We start from the raw sequence: 19,073 nt of genomic DNA, 5'->3' as shown, positions 1-19,073 counted from the left end.
GGAATTTTGGGCCAATCATCAAATAAGTTTTAATTTTGACCTAGGCATAAAAAGGCAGCTGGGTGACTATGGATCAGTCACACTCTTTCAACCCATGACATCAAGCTCAGGCGACAAGCCAGTCAGTCAATTCCTGTTGGAGCCAATGGATTTACACTCAGTTGACCCAAGCAAAAGGAGATGCTAAACATGCACGAAAAAAATTCCACCAGTCTCATTAATTCTTCCCATTGGCTGGTCTCAAGGAGCTTGGAGAGGCAACCTTTACTAACCGATCCAGGCACAGGCTGGTTGAAAACACTCCATCCCCTCCGCAGGATTCAGAACCATCTTGCCAATTCTTCTCCTAACTTGTCTCTTCATTCCGTTGGTTCCAGGTTTAACATCAGCCAGCTGGAGGAATGGTTGAGAGGGAAGAACTTGCATCCGAGTGGGGCTGCCAAGACCCTGGAACCATTGATCCAGGCAGCACAGCTCCTGCAGCTGAAAAAGAAAACACCTGAAGATGCTGAAGCCATCTGTTCCTTGTGCACATCCCTCACTACCCAGCAGGTAAACGTTATTTACGAATCCAGAGCGGCTGATAAAAGCTTGAACCTGAAAAAAAAGTTCTCTTCTTTAGCCCTTTCTTCTTCAAACCCTGTTCATTCAGTGTAGAACACGGGTGTCAAATTCGCCACGTCACCTTGTTGTCACATGTCGTATTGCGACATTTTTTTCCCCTTTGCGGAGCTGGGGTGGGCGTGGCCTGCCTGTGAAGCATCCGGACCATGGGCCACTAGTTTGACACCCCCAATGTAGACGATCACCAAAGAGCTACAAGCCAGAGTAAGGATTTGAACTTAGGCATCCTTGCTTTGGATCATATTACAACGATGTAGAGCTGATATTTTGCAAATAATTCCCCAAAACATTGTCCACGTCCAGCATGTGGCTGATGAAGGTCCTTTTAAGTGACCAGGGGAAGTACTTGAAAATGTTAATGGATTATTGTTTGGCATTTAATAACATGACAGAAGTAAACATATACACACAATCTGCATAAGTATGTACAAAACTTCTATGGTGTACGGCAGCAGATTCATAAATGGATGTCTACGTCAGAGATGATTGCCTCTAGACCAGGGGTGTCAAACTCAAGGCCCGGGGGCCTGGATGTGGCCCATGGGGTGTTTAGATCTGGCCCACGGAGCCACTCTGGAAACAGCCTGCAGTGTCTCTGACAGCATGGAACTCGGGAGCGCTGCCCGTGGCTCCATTTTTGCTGGCAGAAGATTGAGGGAAGCCGTCGCAGCCAAAAATGGAGCTTGGGAGCCCATTTTTACTGGCAGAGTGCTTGGGCCACCACAGGCGCCTCCAACATGAGTGATGTCAAGCTGGCCACACCAGTGGTGGGTTCTGGATTCCGTTCCAACCAGTACGGTTGGAACGGCCCCGGAGTCACCCACATGCACACATGCATGCATTGTAGCGTCATATGACACTTCTGCAAGCCTCCGTGATACTCCAGTTGCTTGCACAGAACCGTACGGACCATGCTGGTGCGTGGAAGCGCCAAAAGCTTAAAGCACAGGTAAGGAGCACAGGCAGCTGGGTGGGCCCTCCGGAGCACCGTACCGGAATTGTACCCGGTGCTCCGGGAAGGATCCGGTATGCCTGTACCGGAGTGTACTGCCTGCAACCCACCACTGGGCCACACCCACCCTGGCCCCTAAGGTCAAACACAACCCTGATGGGGCCCTCAATGAAATCGAGTTTGACACCATTGCTCTAGACGTTGCTTAGAGCAAATCTTCTAGGGAGCCAGAGAACACACGTTGTCGTCAATTTTGCACAATATGTACAATTGTGGATAAATGGGGCACACTTTCAGGAGCACCCGTTCTCTTGAAGGTCTGCTTGCAGATGAAGAGCCTGTATTGTCTTCTAGTTCCACCCATTTCCTACGCTTGTTCTGTTGAGGGGTGCCTGTTTACAAAATGGTGATGTTGTAGAGTGTGTTGCATCTCCTCTATCATAACCCTCATTTGATCTTTGCTCCTCAGATTGTAAAAATACTAAATCTTTACACTCCTGTGAATGAGTTTGAAGAGCGAGTGACAGTAACCTTCATACGAAACATTCAGGTAAGTTTTCTACTAAATATAGGAAATGTTACATCTGCCAGACAATTAAATAGTTGTGTCTAATTGTTATAATGCATCTTTGGAGGTCTGGCTACTGAAACTTCAGAACTGGATCGTAAGTACCCTTAGGGAAGTCCATCATAACTCTGAACATCTAAGTGACCGGCCGTAAGTCAAGGACTGTATTTAAACAACCAGCAAGCCTAATTCTCCTCCGCCAGGGGTATTGTCTAGCCTGGTGGTGAAATGTCTGTAAGAAATCAACCCTGCTTAGAGATCATCAGGAATCCGATAGTTAAATCCTGAGCTGTGTATAGCCTGTACCATTGAAAAGCAAACAAATATCCTCCCATTAGCCTCTCATCTATGTGTCTTTTCATAAGTAGGAATAAGGGGAGTCCTCAACTTACAACAGTTTGCTTAGTGACCATTCGAAGTTACAACGGCACTGAAAAAAGTAACTTACATGACCATTTTCACACTTACGACCATTGTAGTAGCATCACCCTGGTCGCATGATCAAAATTGAGACACTTGGAAACTGACTCACAGTTATGAGAGTTGCAGTGTCCCGGGCTCATATGATTGTGTTTTTGTTTTTGACTTTCTAACAAGCAATTTCATTGTATTTATTTTGTACAATGACAATAAAGACTATACTGTAAGGTAAGCTCCCCGTTGGGAGAGCGAGTACGTTCAGCGAAATTTTGTGAGAGTTGTGTTGGAGAACACACAAACCAGCATACAGAGACACTGCAGCTTAGCAATAGCAATAGCAGTTAGACTTATATACCGCTTCATAGGGCTTTCAGCCCTCTCTAAGCGGTTTACAGAGTCAGCCTATTGCCCCCAACAACAATCCGGGTCCTCATTTTACCCACCTCGGAAGGATGGAAGGCTGAGTCAACCCTGAGCTGGTGAGATTTGAACAGCTGAACTGCTGAACTGCAGTCAGCTGAAGTAGACTGCAGTGCTGCATTTAACCACTGCGCCATCTCGGCTCTATAAGTTTAAAATAGGCTTTTACTTTCGTGGAAATAGAGGTATCAGATTCCATCAAACAGTCCAAGTCATACACGGATAAAAGACAGACAGTCATCAATGTCTTTCAGTTAAGGGATAATCCAAATAACATAGTCCAGTATCATACAAACAGTCCGGTACTCAAAGTTTGCTAGCAGTTGCAAAACTTACAATAGCACTCAGATCAATTCAGCCCAGCATCTAACAAACAGAGAGAGCTAACAGGCATTCTGGCTCCCTCTTATGGCCAATTGAAGAAAACAGCACCCAATCACATTTTACAGTATGATTTAAAGAAACAGATACAACATTGTTACATGATTTATATATTGCCAACCCAACCATTAGAATTATATTCTTAACATATACTATCAATGGGGAAATCAGATTCACTTAACAACCGTGTTATTAATTTAACAATTGCAGCGATTCACTTAACTGGGGCAAGAAAATTCGTAAAACGGGGCAAAACTCACATCAAATTTCTCACTTAAGGAACATACAATTTCAGCTCTACGTGGTTCGTAAATTGAGGACGACCTGTAGATAAGCTACCTTTAAGCCAGCTCGTTGACCCAGGGAGTCCAGTGTTTTCTATTTCTAGTCTGTTTGGAGATGACTTTTCTTCTGATTTGATACTTGAGACTCATTTTAGAGGTGCTAAGAAATGGAGTTGCAGTTTTGTTCACGTGAAGACTGCACCTGAGCTACAGGTTAACTTGTTCCGTTCTATCACATCCTATGCCAGTGATGGCGAACCTTTTTCTTATGGCATGCCAAAATTGTGTGCTCAAAATGTTCAGAAAAGCCTCCAGGGGCTAGGGAGGGCGAAAAATGACCCCAACGGGCCAACCGGAAGTTTGGAAATGGTTTTCAGCTTCCGGAGGGCATCCAGGGGGACAACAGGGGAGGCTATTTTCACCCTCGCCAGGCTTCAGGAAAGCCTCCAGAGGCAAAAAACGGCCCCAACAAGCCAACCAGAAGTTTGGAAATGAACTTCCAGCTGGCAGGTTCGGGAATGAACTTCCGGTTGGCCGTTGGGCCTGTTTTTCACCCTCCCCAGCCTCTGAAGGGTTTCCTGAAGCCTTTGGAGGGTGAAAACAGCCTCTCCCGCCCCCCCTGGAAAGCCAAAAATCAGTGTGCGCCAGAGCTGACAGCCGGCGTGCCAGAGAATATGGCTCTGCATGCCAGAGGTTCGCCATCACGGTCCTATGCCAAGCACATTGGGCTCCAAGCGTACCAATGTTTTTCAAATCGTCCCCAGATGTTTGGTGGCAGGGTTTTCTTTGGCCTTCCTTTTCTTTTTCTCTCCAACCACCCTGTGGTATCCAATTGATTGTGGTCATTGCTGGACGTTGCAAACTCCTGTGGAGCATGTGCCCAGCAAACCACATCCTTTCTTTGTCACTATCTCAGACCCTTCAGGAATAGAATTTTCTCAGGAATGACCTCCTGGTAGAATTTCCTCATTCGTGACATTCTGTTAAGGCTAATAAAATGGAGTGAGATGGGACTCAAATACTGCAGGGAGTGAACTCCAGGCTGAAAAAAAAATAAGTGCATGAAGAATAAGTAAAGATTGCCAGATTGGTAGGGCATAGGATTAAATTCCACTTGGGCGTGCACCAGTCGCTGAGAATTGAGCAACTACAAAGTTGAAAATATTACGGTCGGTCTTATAATCATTTAGATGTCTATGCTGAATTTGGCATTTTTGCCCACCTATTATGTCCTACCCAAGGATCTGGGATGGCAGGTGCTATTTCATAACGTTAATTATTATTGTATAGACAACTATGTGAAATCACGGTTCCACCACAAATCCGCGGTAGACTAAAGCGCGCTTGACGAAAGCGCGTACGTGACGTCATCACAGCGCAACGAAAACGGCACGCTTTGAGCGGTAAATTTAAAATTAACGCGAAAACCTTACCCTAACCCCCCCAAACCTAACCCTAAACTAACCCTAAGCCTAACCCTTAACCTAACCCTAACCCTAACCCTTAACCTAACACTAAACCTAACGCTAACCCTTAACCTAACCCTAAACCTAACCCTAACACTTAACGTAACCCTAAACCTAACCCTAACCCTTAACCTAACCCTAACCCTAAACCTAACCCTTACCTTTATGTGAATCGGCTTGCTTTAATTTTATTTTAATTTTAATTTATTTTTAATTTGATTTGTCCTGCTGCTGATGACGTCACGTACGCGCTTTGATCGGGCGCGCTTTAGTGGACCGCGGTTTTGACGGGTCACGGAAATCACAGCTACCTGTTCTGTCCCTCTACAGTTAGTTACTACAATCTTACCCTGGTACTCCAGGATAAAACATTGAGAAGCGTCAGCCGGATTGTTCCCCTTCACCATATCCAAGGTTAACCTAAAAACAGAAACAAAGCCCGACAGCTGCTGCTATTTAAAAACACTGAACAAATCGCCAGATTATTTCCTCTGATTTACACGGTACGCCAGGTGGAGCCGTGACCAGTTCTAGCTATGATCTTCCATTGCTGTTCTTGTGGGAAGATACTACAGCTACATCAGGGGTGTCCAACTTTAAGACTTGTGAACTTCAATCCCCCAAATTCTGGGGATTCTTTGAATTGAAGTCTACAGGTGTTAAAAGTTGCCAAGGTTGGAACTTCTGAGCTAGGTACTACCAGGAGTGACTGCTAGTTTCCAGACAAACAAACAATCCTATAGTATAGTGCTGTTAAGCTAGTTGCCACTACAAGTCTTGCTTAAAAAACCAGTACCAGTCGATGTCTAGAATAGAATAGAATAATTAGAATTAAAATGAGTTGGAGGTCTTCTAGTCCCACTCCCTGCTTAGGCAGGAGACCCTATACCATTTCAAACAAATGGTTATCCAACCTCTTCTTAAAACTTCCAGAGCATTTACAACTTCTGGAAGCAAGTTGTTCCCCTGATTAATTGTTCTAGCTGTCAATAAATTTCTCCTTAGTTCTAGGATGCTTCTCTCCTTGATTAGTTTCCATTTATAGCTTCATGTTCTGCGGCGTTGTCGCCACACTGGTGGGCTGCTCATGTGTCCTTGCCTAATCAAAAGGAAAACACCAGACGAAATTCCTTGGGATGAGCAAAAAGCTTCGAATGATCCTCGAAGGGCTCTTTTATTAGAAAAAGTTAGTTACAGCGTCATCAAAAAGGAGCGTATCAAAAGGCATATATAATCACACATGGTACAAGTAAACTAATGAAAAGTTCACAGCATTCTACAAATAAACCAATAGAAAATCACATCATGGCAAAGTGTGGGCAAAGGGGGAACAGAAGATTACAAGCTGCATGGCATTGGGAGGGGGAGAGAGAGAATAGAAAGTTATAGCACAGCATAGGGGGGAGAAAGGGCATGTGTGGGAGTAGCTGGCTCACACAGTTCTTGTTACATGAGGCTGCATAGTGAGTTATGACCGTTAGGCCAGAAAGATGTTTCTGGTGCGATGTTTTTTCATCCCTGTGTATGTGTGTTTCAGACAGCAGAAGCTGCCCTGCACGCAAACACCCGGAATGAATTTTCCAACAATGTTCTGCCTTCAGGTGCTTTGGAGAACAGTGTGACTCCTTTAGATCTCACTTTCCTAAAACTCAACCCCATAAGTCCTATTCTAGAGAAACTCAAGACTCAGCTGTGAGGGCAAGGTTGTGGCTTAAAACAACCAGCTATCTGTTGTTGTTGTTGTTGTTTGCTAATAATTTTCTTCTGGTTCCTTCTAGGCACAATTGCAAGAGCGAAACGATCCTCCACAGCTGCTGTTAGACTTCAAATTCATGTTCCCTGTTTTGTTTCCATTCAATCCTTCCTCTCTGACCATGGACTCTATCCACATCCCGGCTTCCCTCAACCTGGAATTCCTGAGCAAAGTTTGAAGACACAATATATTTTTTTCAGCCCAATTTTCCCAAAGCTAAAGGGGGAAAAAAAGAAACAAAAATGTAGCTCTTCAAATATGGACCAAATAATGGTGAAAGAACCAGTACATGCCAATTAATCAGTGCTAAATTGTTCAGGATAAAAAAAAATACTTGGGTTAGATGCTTCTTGGTTTGTATGAGGGATGTTTTTTTTGGGGGGGGGAGATCTTGCAGTTGAACTTGAAACACAAGAAGGGATTGAACTGTTTGATGTCATGTTAAAATATTTTCTCTCACTTGCCATTAAGGCAAATGCACTGGTTAAGCAGGATGTAAGCTTTACTTTTGTGAATTATGTTTCTCAAGGATTTTTGTGTTATGAAATGAAAAAAAGCCAAGATTGCCACCCATTTTCTGATTGTCCATGGTGGTAGAGCAGGGGTCTGTAAACTTGGCAACTTTAAGACTTGTGGACTTCAACTCCCAGAACTTCTCAGCCAGAATGGAAGGCTGAGCATGACTGGCTGAGGAATTCTGGGAATTGCAGTCCACAAGTCTTACAGTTGCCAAAGTGGAAACCCCTGTGATAGAGCTAGCTTTAATCTTCAGTTTCTCATTTTTTTAAAAAGTTGCTTTAGGTTAAAATTTAAAAAAATGTGACACAGCTTGAACAGATGTTACTGGAGGTGGAAAGAGCATCATTTGCAATTTTGTACTGAGGCTAGAAAATGCCACTTTGCATATGAAGCAAGTTAGTCCCTGAAAGCTTCAGGAAGATGTGTAAAATATGGTAAATAAAAGACAATATGACGGTACATACCTAAGAAAGCAGGCCAAACTTCAATCGGACTATTGTGGCTGCCATTTTGCCTTTTGTTTACCATACTTTGTGGATACCCTGGTCCATCTTTAACCCATCAGGTGCCTGTTATAACTTTTCCGTATTCTTATCACTAAGAATGTGAAGCTATGGAACCATAAACCTCCTTGTTTGCTTCATGCCAAATTATAATTTCACTGTAAGCTGCTACGAATTAATTTAGGCCACTGACTGTCATGGGCCTACTCTGATTTACTGGGGAAGAAAATGGTGTACTGGCTACATTGACACTCAAGACAGATTCCTTGCCAAGATAGTTGTAGCATCCTTATGATCACACTTGGGACTGTGCCAGGACACAATAGGGATGTTGGCTCAGTTGTGTGTCATTGTGCAGCCAATGTTTCCCCAGCATTGAGAGAGAAAAAACATTTGCAGGAAATGGAGTGTCAGGCTGTGTTTCCAAGCTAATTACAAGGACAATGTTAGGCACTATATATATTTATTAATATCTGAACTCCAAGGGAAGCCTTTCAAGAGAATTATCATGGAAACTAATGCAGAGGACCCTGTCAGCATGTTTATGCACAAAACAATAGGTAAGAAATGACATTTCTTGCAAAAATCTTCCTTTGGGTTCTAAATATGTCCAAAATCCTACTACAAAGCATTTTTCTTCGACTTTAATTTTTTTAAGCATTGCTCAACGATTATTCAGTGGCTATCATAGCCATTAAAGTGGCATCAGGTAAAAAGGAGACCGTGGGAAGGGACAATTATATTCTGCAATCTCCTACAATTGCACTTCACTAGATAAACCCAGAAATGTGATTGAAGGAACTTTTTGAACCATGCCCAGATGATCTTGGCATTCTTCACTCTTGCAAGCTTGGCAGTTAAATATTGGACCAGGAAGCTTTTAGCGAGATGAGCCCCATTCTTTTCAAAATAATTGTGTTATTATAAATCAAGCACTCAGCTTACATAAGACACTTCTCCACTAATGGTTCAATCATAAGACATTCTAGTCTGTTTCGGAAAATAAGTAAAGCCAAGGTGGCGCAGTGGTTAAATGCAGCACTGCAGGCTACTGCTAGATCAGCAGGTCAGCGGTTCAAATCTCACCGGCTCAGGGTTGACTCAGCCTTCCATCCTTCCGAGGTGGGTAAAATGAGGACCCAGATTGTTGGGGGCAATATGCTGACTCTCTGTAAACCGCTTAGAGAGGCCTGAAAGGCCTATGAAGCGGTATATAAGTCTACTGCTATTGCTATTGCTAAAGAACTTGTCCATTTTTAACTGACAATGGTCTGCAAGACATCTGATGCCTAAAAGGCAAACGTTTTGTGCATTTGGCCATGGCTTGCAATATTGAATATCTAAATATCTTGATGCACAGATGGATGCAAACAGGAGCATCTGCTATCTAGCTCCTCTTAAATGCTTTCAGTGCTGCTCCGAAGCTTCAGCACCTGAATATGGCTATCCGTCACAAAGTTTAGTATCCAGGGAACCGTTTCTTCAGAACGCTAAATTCATAAAACGATTGGAACTGTGTGGTAAAATGATAGCTGCGGGCACGCTGCTTCCACATAATTCTGCAAAATTGTGTCGGGTTTTTTTCCTACTTGGTCCCTGCAGAAAAATCCATGCTACTTTCCCTGGTGCTCTAGTTTTACTTGATGACACTTCAAGAGAAGTTTCTCTATTATTCATATTTTAATGCAAAAGAAAGTTTTGTAGCAACATCTGCTTATTTCTCTTGTGATTTTCTGCATTGGCGCAAACACTAATTTGGAGATTTCCCCCTCAAATTAGCTATGTTAAATTTGTACTTTGGCAGACCCCTCCCCTCTGGAGGTCCTGAACATGGAGCAAACAAAAAAAACATAATTGTTGCCTCTAATAGAACACATTTCTTATTTACTGTCCTTTTTCTTTAAGTACCACTTTCCAGAATAATTAATGAAGTAGGTATTGGATTTTCTAAAGAACTGAATATTGTAATTCCTGCATATTCCTTACAAATTCTCTAGGTTTACTCACCATCAGTAAAATAATGTAAAAGTGAGGCATTTTCTTGAAAAGTAACTCTCGAGCCAAAGTGGTAGTCAAACCACCACATAATTTTTCACCCATTGTGGCCGGTTTACTCATGCACATTGGACCTTTTTTCTCCCACAAAATGTAAGGTGTGAAAAGGGGGCACTTTTACCCACTGTGATCCCATCTGCCACCTTTTAAAAGTATACATGGAAAGTAAACAATTATTTCCAAATTCTCCAGTATCCTGTGGAACTAAACTGGGCAACTGGAAGTATTATGTTGTCATTTGGCAAGAAGCCTCAATTTCTGTATAAACTGTATATGTTTAAAAATCCTCAAACGTTGCAAAGCTTTTAAATACATTGGTGTATTTGTTACCAGGCAGACTAAAGATGCAGAATAAGGTGCAAAACCTTCTATAGAATCTTAGAAAATGTATTTATAAAGTGTGGCTAAAGCTCTACCTAATGGTAATATTTCTCTGTAAGACTTTAAGAAAATTTAATTTATATTATGTATATAATATCTGTACATTTTTAAAATATGTTAGTATAACATAAAAATTGAATATTTGTAATTATCTGCAAACTTGGATTTACCGAAGGAACTTGTGTTTAAAAAACTGATGTCTGTAACTTTTGTGATCTGTTTTTAAGATAACTTTTGACTTTTCTTTTTAAAAAGCCAATTCACTGGCAGTGCCATGCACAAATATGCTTTCTCTGTCTCTAATTGATCATTTCTTTGATTTAAAAATACTTTAGCACAGATCAAAAAAGTAGATTGTGTCACTTATTTCATCTTTTTATTGTTTTTGACTGAATTCTTTCCTTTGGCATGGCTTTACATTAGCATTCGCAATCAGCATTTTCCTGAACTGAGTATTACAACTTTGGAGAAAAATTTAAACGTCATTTCAAATTACTTTTGAATTTGTATCAAAACTGATGAAATTGCATATGGATTTAGACATCTATAAAAGTCCATAAAAAGGATCCAAACGCAGATTTATTTTCTCCATAAAGTTTTAGATTCCCAACTTATGTTTTTGAAGAATCCAAATTGGGAATCTTGGAGATTTTTTTGAAGACCTACGAAGGCACTAAAATAAATACCGATAAAATACTTGATCACAGTATTGGTAGCTATCCAATTAATGTTAACAAATGTGCAGCCTTACATATAAGTTCTATTTGTTTAGGACAGTCAACATGGAAAGATTTCAGTAATTCCTGTTGTATTAGATTAATTTGAACTTTTTATACAAAGAAATATATAACCATCTTCCTCAATTAAAAACTGCTGCAAGAAATGCAGATTGATTCATATTGATTCATTGATATTAAGTATAACTTTTTAAATACTACACATCTCAAATGTGCAAGAATTAGCACGTCTTATCTGTGCATGGGGATAAGCAATGAGATTGCCAAGTTTCAAGTTACAGTACACACACTCAAGTAAACACACTCTCTTATTCCAGCATATTAACTATATGGGTTTGCTGCTTCTTATTCTCAGACTGTAACAATAGAATGCAGTAGTCAGAATATTCTAGCCTTATAGAAGTAGCTGTCCATCATGCCAATCTACTGCATGAGCAAGTTACACTTTGTTTTTTTTTATATAGAAAGCAAGCTCTCATAAAACCTAGAGAATTATTCAAAGAATGCAAATGCTGGAACATAAAATGAGGTGTGCCCATCCCAATTTATAATTGCCCCAGCTTGATTAAAATTGCAAGTGTGGATGAAATATTGCTACTGGTGAAAATATTTATCCAGATTGAACAATTGGGTAAACTACACCTGTTTATAGGAAAGTGACTGTAAAAGTCACCATCATTCCACTGTGCATAAAATACTGTGAAATAAATACTTTGGAATAAAAAGCTTGCTTTCCTTGTTTTTCTGCATGCTGCTTTTGCTAAGCTCATTCAAAAAGAGTGAGAACTGGATTTGTTTTGTAAACTCTTTATAATACATTTACAGTATGTAGGTATTATTTCCTTCTGGAGTTCCAAGTGTCACACATAAAAGCTACAATGGTGCAGCTTTCAAGATTGCTTCTTAGATTATTGTAAAGTATTTTTGAAAGCAAATATACTGTAGTTGGGTTGATGAATGCATCATACCCATGTGGTCTTTTGGAAAGTTTCTGAAATATATTTCAAGGGATACCTACTACCGTGTTTCCCTGAAAATAAGACCCAGTCTTTTTTTCCCCTCCAAAAGGCATTAGGTCTTATTTTCGGGGATGTCTTTTCCACTGACTGACCTCACGGCGGCAGCACCAACAGCTCCGCCCAGCAGGAGTCTCTGCGGCCACTGCTGGCCCACTTCTACACACTGTCACCAAGGTGCTGTCTTATAGGAGTCGTTTCTTCACTACCATGAGAGTTTCAGTTGTTGGAATGCAGGTAAAGAGGGAAGTCACACCATAGGAAACCATGGTCTCATCCAGGTCATTTTAGATTCCAAACCTTGCTGACAAAGTCTTGTGAATTGTTGATGTGATGGGTGGTATTGCCAACTAGAGGAGCTAATAAGGTGGTTGGATGTTTTACAATGCAACAGTTGATGCTGCTGACAATTGGTCTGAGTGGAGTTCCCTCTGTGGATTTTGGGGAGCCCATATATGCATGGCGTAGCTTCCCCAGAATATAAAGACAGTAGTATTGTGGGTGGTTGATGGCATTGTCTTTCAGTAGTTGTTGCAAAAAATCAACGAGCAATCAATTAGCAAGTCTTATCTGTGCATGGGGATAAGCAATGAGATTGCCAAGTTTCAAGTTACAGTACACACACTCAAGTAAATTCTCTTATTCCAGCATATTAACTATATGGGTTTGCTGCTTCTTATTCTCAGACTGTAACAATAGAATGCAGTAGTCAGAATATTCTAGCATTATAGAAGTAGCTGTCCATCATGCCAATCTACTGCATGAGCAAGTTACACTTTGTTTTTTTATATATAGAAAGCAAGCTCTCATAAAACCTAGAGAATTATTCAAAGAATGCAAATGCTGGAACATAAAATGAGGTGTGCCCATCTCAATTTATAATTGCCCCAGCTTGATTAAAATTGCAAGTGTGGATGAAATATTGCTACTGGTGAAAATATTTATCCAGATTGAACAATTGGGTAAACTACACCTGTTTATAGGAAAATGACTGTAAAAGTCACCATCATTCCACTGTGCATAAAATACTGTGAAATAAATACTTTGGAATAAAAAGCTTGCTTTCCGTGTTTTTCTGCATGCTGCTTTTGCTAAGCTCATTCAAAAAGAGTCTTTTCCACTGACTGACCTCACGGCGGCAGCACCAACAGCCCCGCCCAGCAGGAGTCTGTGTGGCCACTGCTGGCCCACTTCTACACACTGTCACCAAGGTGCTGTCTTATAGGAGTCGTTTCTTCACTACCAGGAGAGTTTCAGTTGTTGGAATGCAGGTAAAGAGGGAAGTCACACCATAGGAAACCATGGTCTCATCCAGGTCATTTTAGATTCCAAACCTTGCTGACAAAGTCCTGTGAATTGTTGATGTGATGGGTGGTATTGCCAACTAGAGGAGCTAATAAGGTGGTTGGATGTTTTACAATGTTGTAGGTAACAGTTGATGCTGACAATTGGTCTGAGTGGAGTTCCCTCTGTGGATTTTGGGGAGCCCATATATGCATGGCGTAGCTTCCCCAGAATATAAAGACAGTAGTATTGTGGGTGGTTGATGGCATTGTCTTTCAGTAGTTGTTGCAAAAAATCAATGACTTTTTTCTTGTAAATATTGGTGGGATATCTCTTCAGAATCTCATAGGTGGCAGTGTCCTTCAGAAGACTGTTTACTTTGGCCTTGTTGTCTGTGTTCAGGATGACTGCATCTTCCTTACCTCCTGGCAGGATGGTGATGTTTGCATCTCTTCCTAGGAATGTCACTGCTCTCCTTTCTTGAATTATGAGGTTGGAAGGGGTGTTTTGGCATTAGCAAAGGCTGCAGATACTTTCATCCTTAATTGTTCTGCCAGTTTATTGTTTCTGATGACCGACTCTGGTGCTGAGAGATCTACAACTGGTAGCTGTTCTGGTATGACTGCAAAACCCAGTCCTTTGGCTAAAATATTATCTTCTGTTTGGTAAACTTTGTCAGATTTCTCACCCATTGGAGTTTTCTGAGACTTGTCACTGTTCATCTGTGTTGGTTCTTCTGTTCTGTGTATTTTTTTCTGTCTAAGCTGTAGGGTACAAATGATTTCAGCTCTTGAAGTTTGTGTTCCGCCCTCTCTTTCAAAACCTCAATTGTAAAATTAGTCTGTCATATTCTTTTGTTGAGAAGTTGGGAGCTATGCTTTCTTCAGGATGTTTTCCGTCTTGTGTCCTCTTCACTGTTGATCACAGGCTGTTGGGAATGAGTCTGTGTTGTCTGCCTCTCAAACTGAAACGCAAATGTTCCTGTAGTCTGCAATTTTTTCTAGAAATCCATTCATACTCCTGCACCATTCGAAGGATGTTCATCCCAAAGCCAAATGTTTCCATTGTTTTTGTTCGACGTTATACACCAGAGTCCTTTGGCACTGGGGTGGTTATGAGCACTGTAGGTACAATAAGTAGATGAATTATTAGATACATTGAGAAGGGTAAAAAAAATTAAGACTAGCTCAGAGTCCCCCTCCCAAGTTACATAGTTGATTTTAACACTCATCTTTTGCAATCCTGTCCAACCCCATTGTGTGTTTCATCATAAAGGCTTTTGCCCCACTGACCTTAGATTTTTCTCCTGTGCCTCAGGCTCTCTGCATCAGCAGCCAAGTACAAACTACGGGGCTGCTAAAGCATTGGTCTCAGATGCCTTTGTTAGCACAAATTTCGTCATTCAGTTCCACACAGAATTCAGATTGCGCAGTGGGCTATTCATCACAGACCAACAATGGCAGGAAGGGGCAATGCTCTCCAAATGGGATAATCTGTTAAGTGTTCGAGACAGGGATTCCCTTGGAAGGCACTATTAGTGGTACAAGATGCAATAGTCCCAATGGGCAGAGCTGGTGAATCCTAAGATATTCTCTGCTTTCTATGTCCAACCACCACCTCAGGGTCGCCAGTTGGCATCTGGGCGCCATTCAAAAATCAGTTTGGCAGCACGTTGGCTCCAGGCTGAGGAACCACCTTCTCTCTCCCATATGCCTCTGCCTATCCAATCAGACCAATCTACACAAGGGTGTTACATGGCAGGACTTTAGAAAAAGGCATTTTGGATCCTTGTCCCTATACTTTGGAGATCCAGTTTGCTCCTTTCCTCCTGGATTTTGAAAGAGGTGCTAAGACCTGGTGGTTCCCTCAAGTCCTGGAGGAGAGTTTGCAGTGACTGAAAGGTAAAATGTAATGAATGCACAACCCTGCATTTTATTATTTATTCTTTTTAAGGTGATTGATTTATGAGAATCTTGATTATTAACCACTCAAGAGCCTTTGAGCATACAAATTAAGTTAATTTGAATCAAACAGATCAGAAGTATTATCACAAAGCAAAATGCTCTTGCAAATATCTGTACAGGAATTGTGCAGAGTCAAGAATAGTCCATCATTTCTGCCCTGTGTGCACAAGTGTCAAAATGATTTTCAAGATTCAGTACACTATACGAGACCCCCATTCCAAGTGAACTCCATTAGCAAAACTGGTTAGAGAAATGCAAGTTACTATTATGACCCTTCATTATTGAGCAAGCTATGCTTGCTATTTTTAGAGAGAACTATGATAACATTTTTATGTTCTTCAGTCATTCAGATACTTTCAGTTCTTCATGACCTGATGAGAACCGGTAGCGGAAATTTTGAGTAGTTCAGAGAACCAGTAAATACCAATTCTGGCTTGCCCCAGAGTTGGGTGAGAATGGAGATTTTGCAATATTCTTCCCCCAGCAGTGGGGAGATAATGGGAATTTTGCAGTATCCTTCCCCTGCCATACCCACCAAGCCATCCCCACAGAACCAGTAATTTAAAAAATTGGAATTTTACCACTGTCTGATGGATATTCTTTTGCCAGGATTGTCTCTGAGTATCTTGTCTCTCGGTGGCCTCTTTTCCAATTGTCAATTAATTTTTCCAGGCATCAAGATCTTGTCCAGTAACACCTGCTTTCATATTACACATCCATTTTATTGACTGCTACTACAAATAGTACCAGTCTTACTACTCTAGAACAACAGGTTGACTGTATTTCTGTAATTCCTGCTGAAAATAACAAATGTTTGCAGCAATTAAATTCAAGTAACAGTTTTGAGAAATATTTTTAGCCTTATATTTGAAAAGTCTCTAATGATTTTTGATTAATAAATTCACATTTGGCAAATGATAGCAATGTTCTCTTCAATTAATTCTTCACTTACTGTATTTTTCGGAGTATAAGACGCAGCTTCCCTCAAAAAAGAGGCTGAAAATCTCGGTGCATATTATACACTGAATACAGCATTTTTTTGACTCCCAAAACCCCACCCCTTCACCAAAATGGCCGTGCATAGCCTTTAGGAGGCTTATAGAGTGCTCCTGGGTACTGGGGAGGGCAGAAATGAGCAAAAAATTGGCTGTTTTAGCTAAATTTCCCCCCCCCAGCCCACAGGAACACTCTATAAGCCTCCTAAAGAATATGCATGCACTTTTGGAAAAAAAACATGCCCGTTTTCCCGAAAAACGAACCATTTTTGGGAGGTCTGCAGAGTGCAAAACCTTTTTTTTTAATTTGCCTCTTCAAAATCTTGGTGCATCTTATACTCTGAAAAATACGATACATTTCATAATGCATAATTCTTAGCCAGTTTATTGAAAGTGCATTCTCTTACAATTCTTAAAGGGAAATAGTGTATATAGATTTCAAGAAATAACCATTCAAATAGGATGAACATTCCATAACAAAGACATATTTCAGATATAGTTCTGTACAGAGTTTTTAATTTATTGAAAATAGGTTGGGCATATTTTAAAAACCTTTTGCAATCAATTGCTGACTCCTGTTTTTCCATTCTAAGATTGCTCCAGGCAATAAAACAAATAAATATTTTTTTTAAAAAAAACAGGCCGTGGCACAAAAAACATCTCTCCAAGTTTTAGCATCTACCTCATAATACTGAAATTCAGACTCATTTTACCATGATGTGCAGATTCTCTTGTATGGCTAACGGTTAAATTTTAAAATTGACAAATTTTGATGGAGATTCTATATAAGCCATTGTTCCTTCTTATATTTTGCTATTACAGAAATCTCGTTTCCAAACACAATTCGAGCAGAAGTAACTCTCAGTTGGGGAGGAAAATCCCAAATCTCCCCAAACTTTCTGAGTCATTGCTTTGAAAATTGAAAAATAATTGAACAGACTAGCTATTTAGGTGCTCAATCTGTAGCTAGTCCTGAAATCCTCAGAATATCCATTAGGTTAGGAGCGCCTAAAAGTTGTAATGAATTCATGAGGAGGAAGAAAAAATATTTAGACAAAAGAAATATTTAGAAATTTTTAAAGCAAAATCACAAAAAGGCAGACCACCCCATTTATGGAGTTGCAAACAGGCGCGACCTTCACGTCTCACACATCCTCCACAGCAAGCTCCAGTCTAGGTCGTTTAATCCAGCCTTCCCCGACCTGGAGCTCCGCACATTAAGCTGCCTGTCCCATTCCCCACCGGGCTGCCCGAAAACGAGGGATGGCTGTCCCCAAACTCCGGCTCTCTTGGCCATTAGCAGCTGAGGGGGGAAAAAAACTCCGGTAGCCCGAGTCTAAGAGGCCTGTCGAGCCCGCTTGGATTCAGAGGCCTTCCGAAGGCCGCGTTGCCGGGGAAACAGGGTAGTTACAGGAAGCGCCTCGGCGGAAGTTCCGCCCCTTCCTACGCGTGGCTCCCTTGGGCAGCGGTGGCGCGAATTGCTCCCCAGATGAGCCAGAAAAGGAAGTGGGTTGCAAGTAGGCTTTCTCGGGGCGGGGCGGGGCAAAGCAGGGGTCGTTCCCGTAGCTCCGCCCTTAGCCTCCTCCATGCCGAGGAGCCAGACCCGCGCTCCCACGGCTCTCCCCAGCGTCGGACTCCAAGTCCCATAATCCACAGTCAGGATTAGGCTGCAAGAGGAGTTGCCACCTGCCTTCATTCTCCGTCCTGGGATCTCTGAGCGGCTCCCCTATCCCAGCCTGGGCTGCAGACAGCCGGACTCTGTGCCCCATCATCCCCAGCCGGCATCACCCAGGTCCAGAGAGGCGTCAAAAAACCAACCCCTCCAGGTCCAAGCATGCCGGCTGGGGATTATGGGACCCTGGATTCCCCGGGAATTGAATGCCCTGCCTCTCTGCACCGTCTCTGCCCGTCTCTTGCCTTGCCTTCCAGCCCCGCGAAGGCCGGTCTTCGCCGGGCGCCGCTGGAAGTGACTGCCCGGGGCGAGAAGGAGGAGGAGTAAGAGGGCGGAGGGCGGGACGGTGGAAGGGGGCGCGGCGGGGTTGTGACTCGCCAACCGAGGACCCCAGCGGGGAAGTCGGTTGGAGAGGAAGCAAAGCACCGCCGCTGCAGCCATGGCTTTGCTCAGAGGTAAGGCAGGAACCCCCCTTCCCCTCTCCAAAAAATAATGGGGACCCTCCCTCCCAATGCTCCCCTTCTTCCTCTTTGGCCTTGATTTTAGGGCAGGATCTTGCAAAGATCCCTTCCCCACCCTCCACTCCAGCAGCTGGGAATGCATACCGTGCTTCCCTTCAAGGACGCCCATTCCCGGGCACGGAAGAGACGTTTTGTGCCCTGCAGTTGCACGACCCGTCCTCTCGCTTTATTTCGTCCCAGCTTTTATCCTCGCGAGACGGAAAAGTGGGGAAAACAAATTGCAAAAGTTGGCTGACGGGGTGATCCCCAGCCAAGTCTTAAGTTAGGCAGGCGAGCTGGTTACTTACTCCCTTCCGTATATGGCTTTTGCCTTCCCAAGGGTGACTTGCTGGCACGTGGAAATCCAATAGTTGATGCCCTCGGTTTTTCTTGCAGTTGTTCGGGTTGATTTTGTTATCCCGGGGAATGCAAAGTTAATTTGGGATTATATTCATGGAGGCTGGGAGGTAATGATTTGCAATCCAATACACTAAACTGCGGTGGTCTCCAACCTTGGCAATTTTAAGACCTGTGGACTTCAACTCCCAGAGTTCCTCAGCCAGCTTTGCTGGCTGAGGA

At 42.3% G+C, this 19,073-nt stretch overlaps 2 protein-coding genes, 1 long non-coding RNA gene and 1 other non-coding gene across 5 annotated transcripts in view; 2 read left to right on the top strand and 2 right to left on the bottom strand.

Moving 5' to 3' along the window:
• Window positions 1-7,089, top strand: part of MYO5B (myosin VB) — a 331,539-nt gene extending 324,450 nt beyond the window's left edge. The window contains exons 38-40 of the mRNA XM_087715323.1: window positions 378-552; window positions 2,046-2,126; window positions 6,894-7,089. Coding sequence (XP_087571449.1) covers window positions 378-552; window positions 2,046-2,126; window positions 6,894-7,046 — 409 coding nt within the window. The 3' untranslated portion in view covers window positions 7,047-7,089. The remainder of the gene's footprint in view (window positions 1-377; window positions 553-2,045; window positions 2,127-6,893) is intronic.
• A 3,797-nt stretch (window positions 7,090-10,886) lies between these two features.
• Window positions 10,887-17,730, bottom strand: LOC148045280 (uncharacterized). Of its 2 annotated transcripts, none has more exons than XR_015696627.1 (3): window positions 16,875-17,730; window positions 15,909-16,124; window positions 10,887-14,484 (listed from the first exon to the last, which is right to left on the bottom strand). It is a non-coding gene; the product is annotated as an uncharacterized LOC148045280 (long non-coding RNA). The 2 variants fall into 2 exon arrangements; XR_015696628.1 differs by having other exon boundaries at window positions 15,909-16,121.
• Window positions 14,729-14,816, bottom strand: LOC148045281 (small Cajal body-specific RNA 18). Its single transcript, XR_015696853.1, has one exon.
• A 623-nt stretch (window positions 17,731-18,353) lies between the features above and the next one.
• The window catches only part of ACAA2 (acetyl-CoA acyltransferase 2), a 32,198-nt gene continuing 31,478 nt past the window's right edge, over window positions 18,354-19,073 (top strand). Inside the window, exon 1 of the mRNA XM_087715321.1 lies at window positions 18,354-18,449. Coding sequence (XP_087571447.1) covers window positions 18,434-18,449 — 16 coding nt within the window. The 5' untranslated portion in view covers window positions 18,354-18,433. The remainder of the gene's footprint in view (window positions 18,450-19,073) is intronic.

The sequence above is a fragment of the Thamnophis sirtalis genome, unplaced genomic scaffold, assembly GCF_051295495.1.
Source record: "Thamnophis sirtalis isolate CommonGarterSnake01/CBP01778 unplaced genomic scaffold, rThaSir2_p1.2 scaffold_5, whole genome shotgun sequence".
In the NCBI taxonomy this organism is placed as follows: domain Eukaryota; kingdom Metazoa; phylum Chordata; class Lepidosauria; order Squamata; family Natricidae; genus Thamnophis; species Thamnophis sirtalis.
This window is presented reverse-complemented; position numbering and strand designations above follow the sequence as displayed.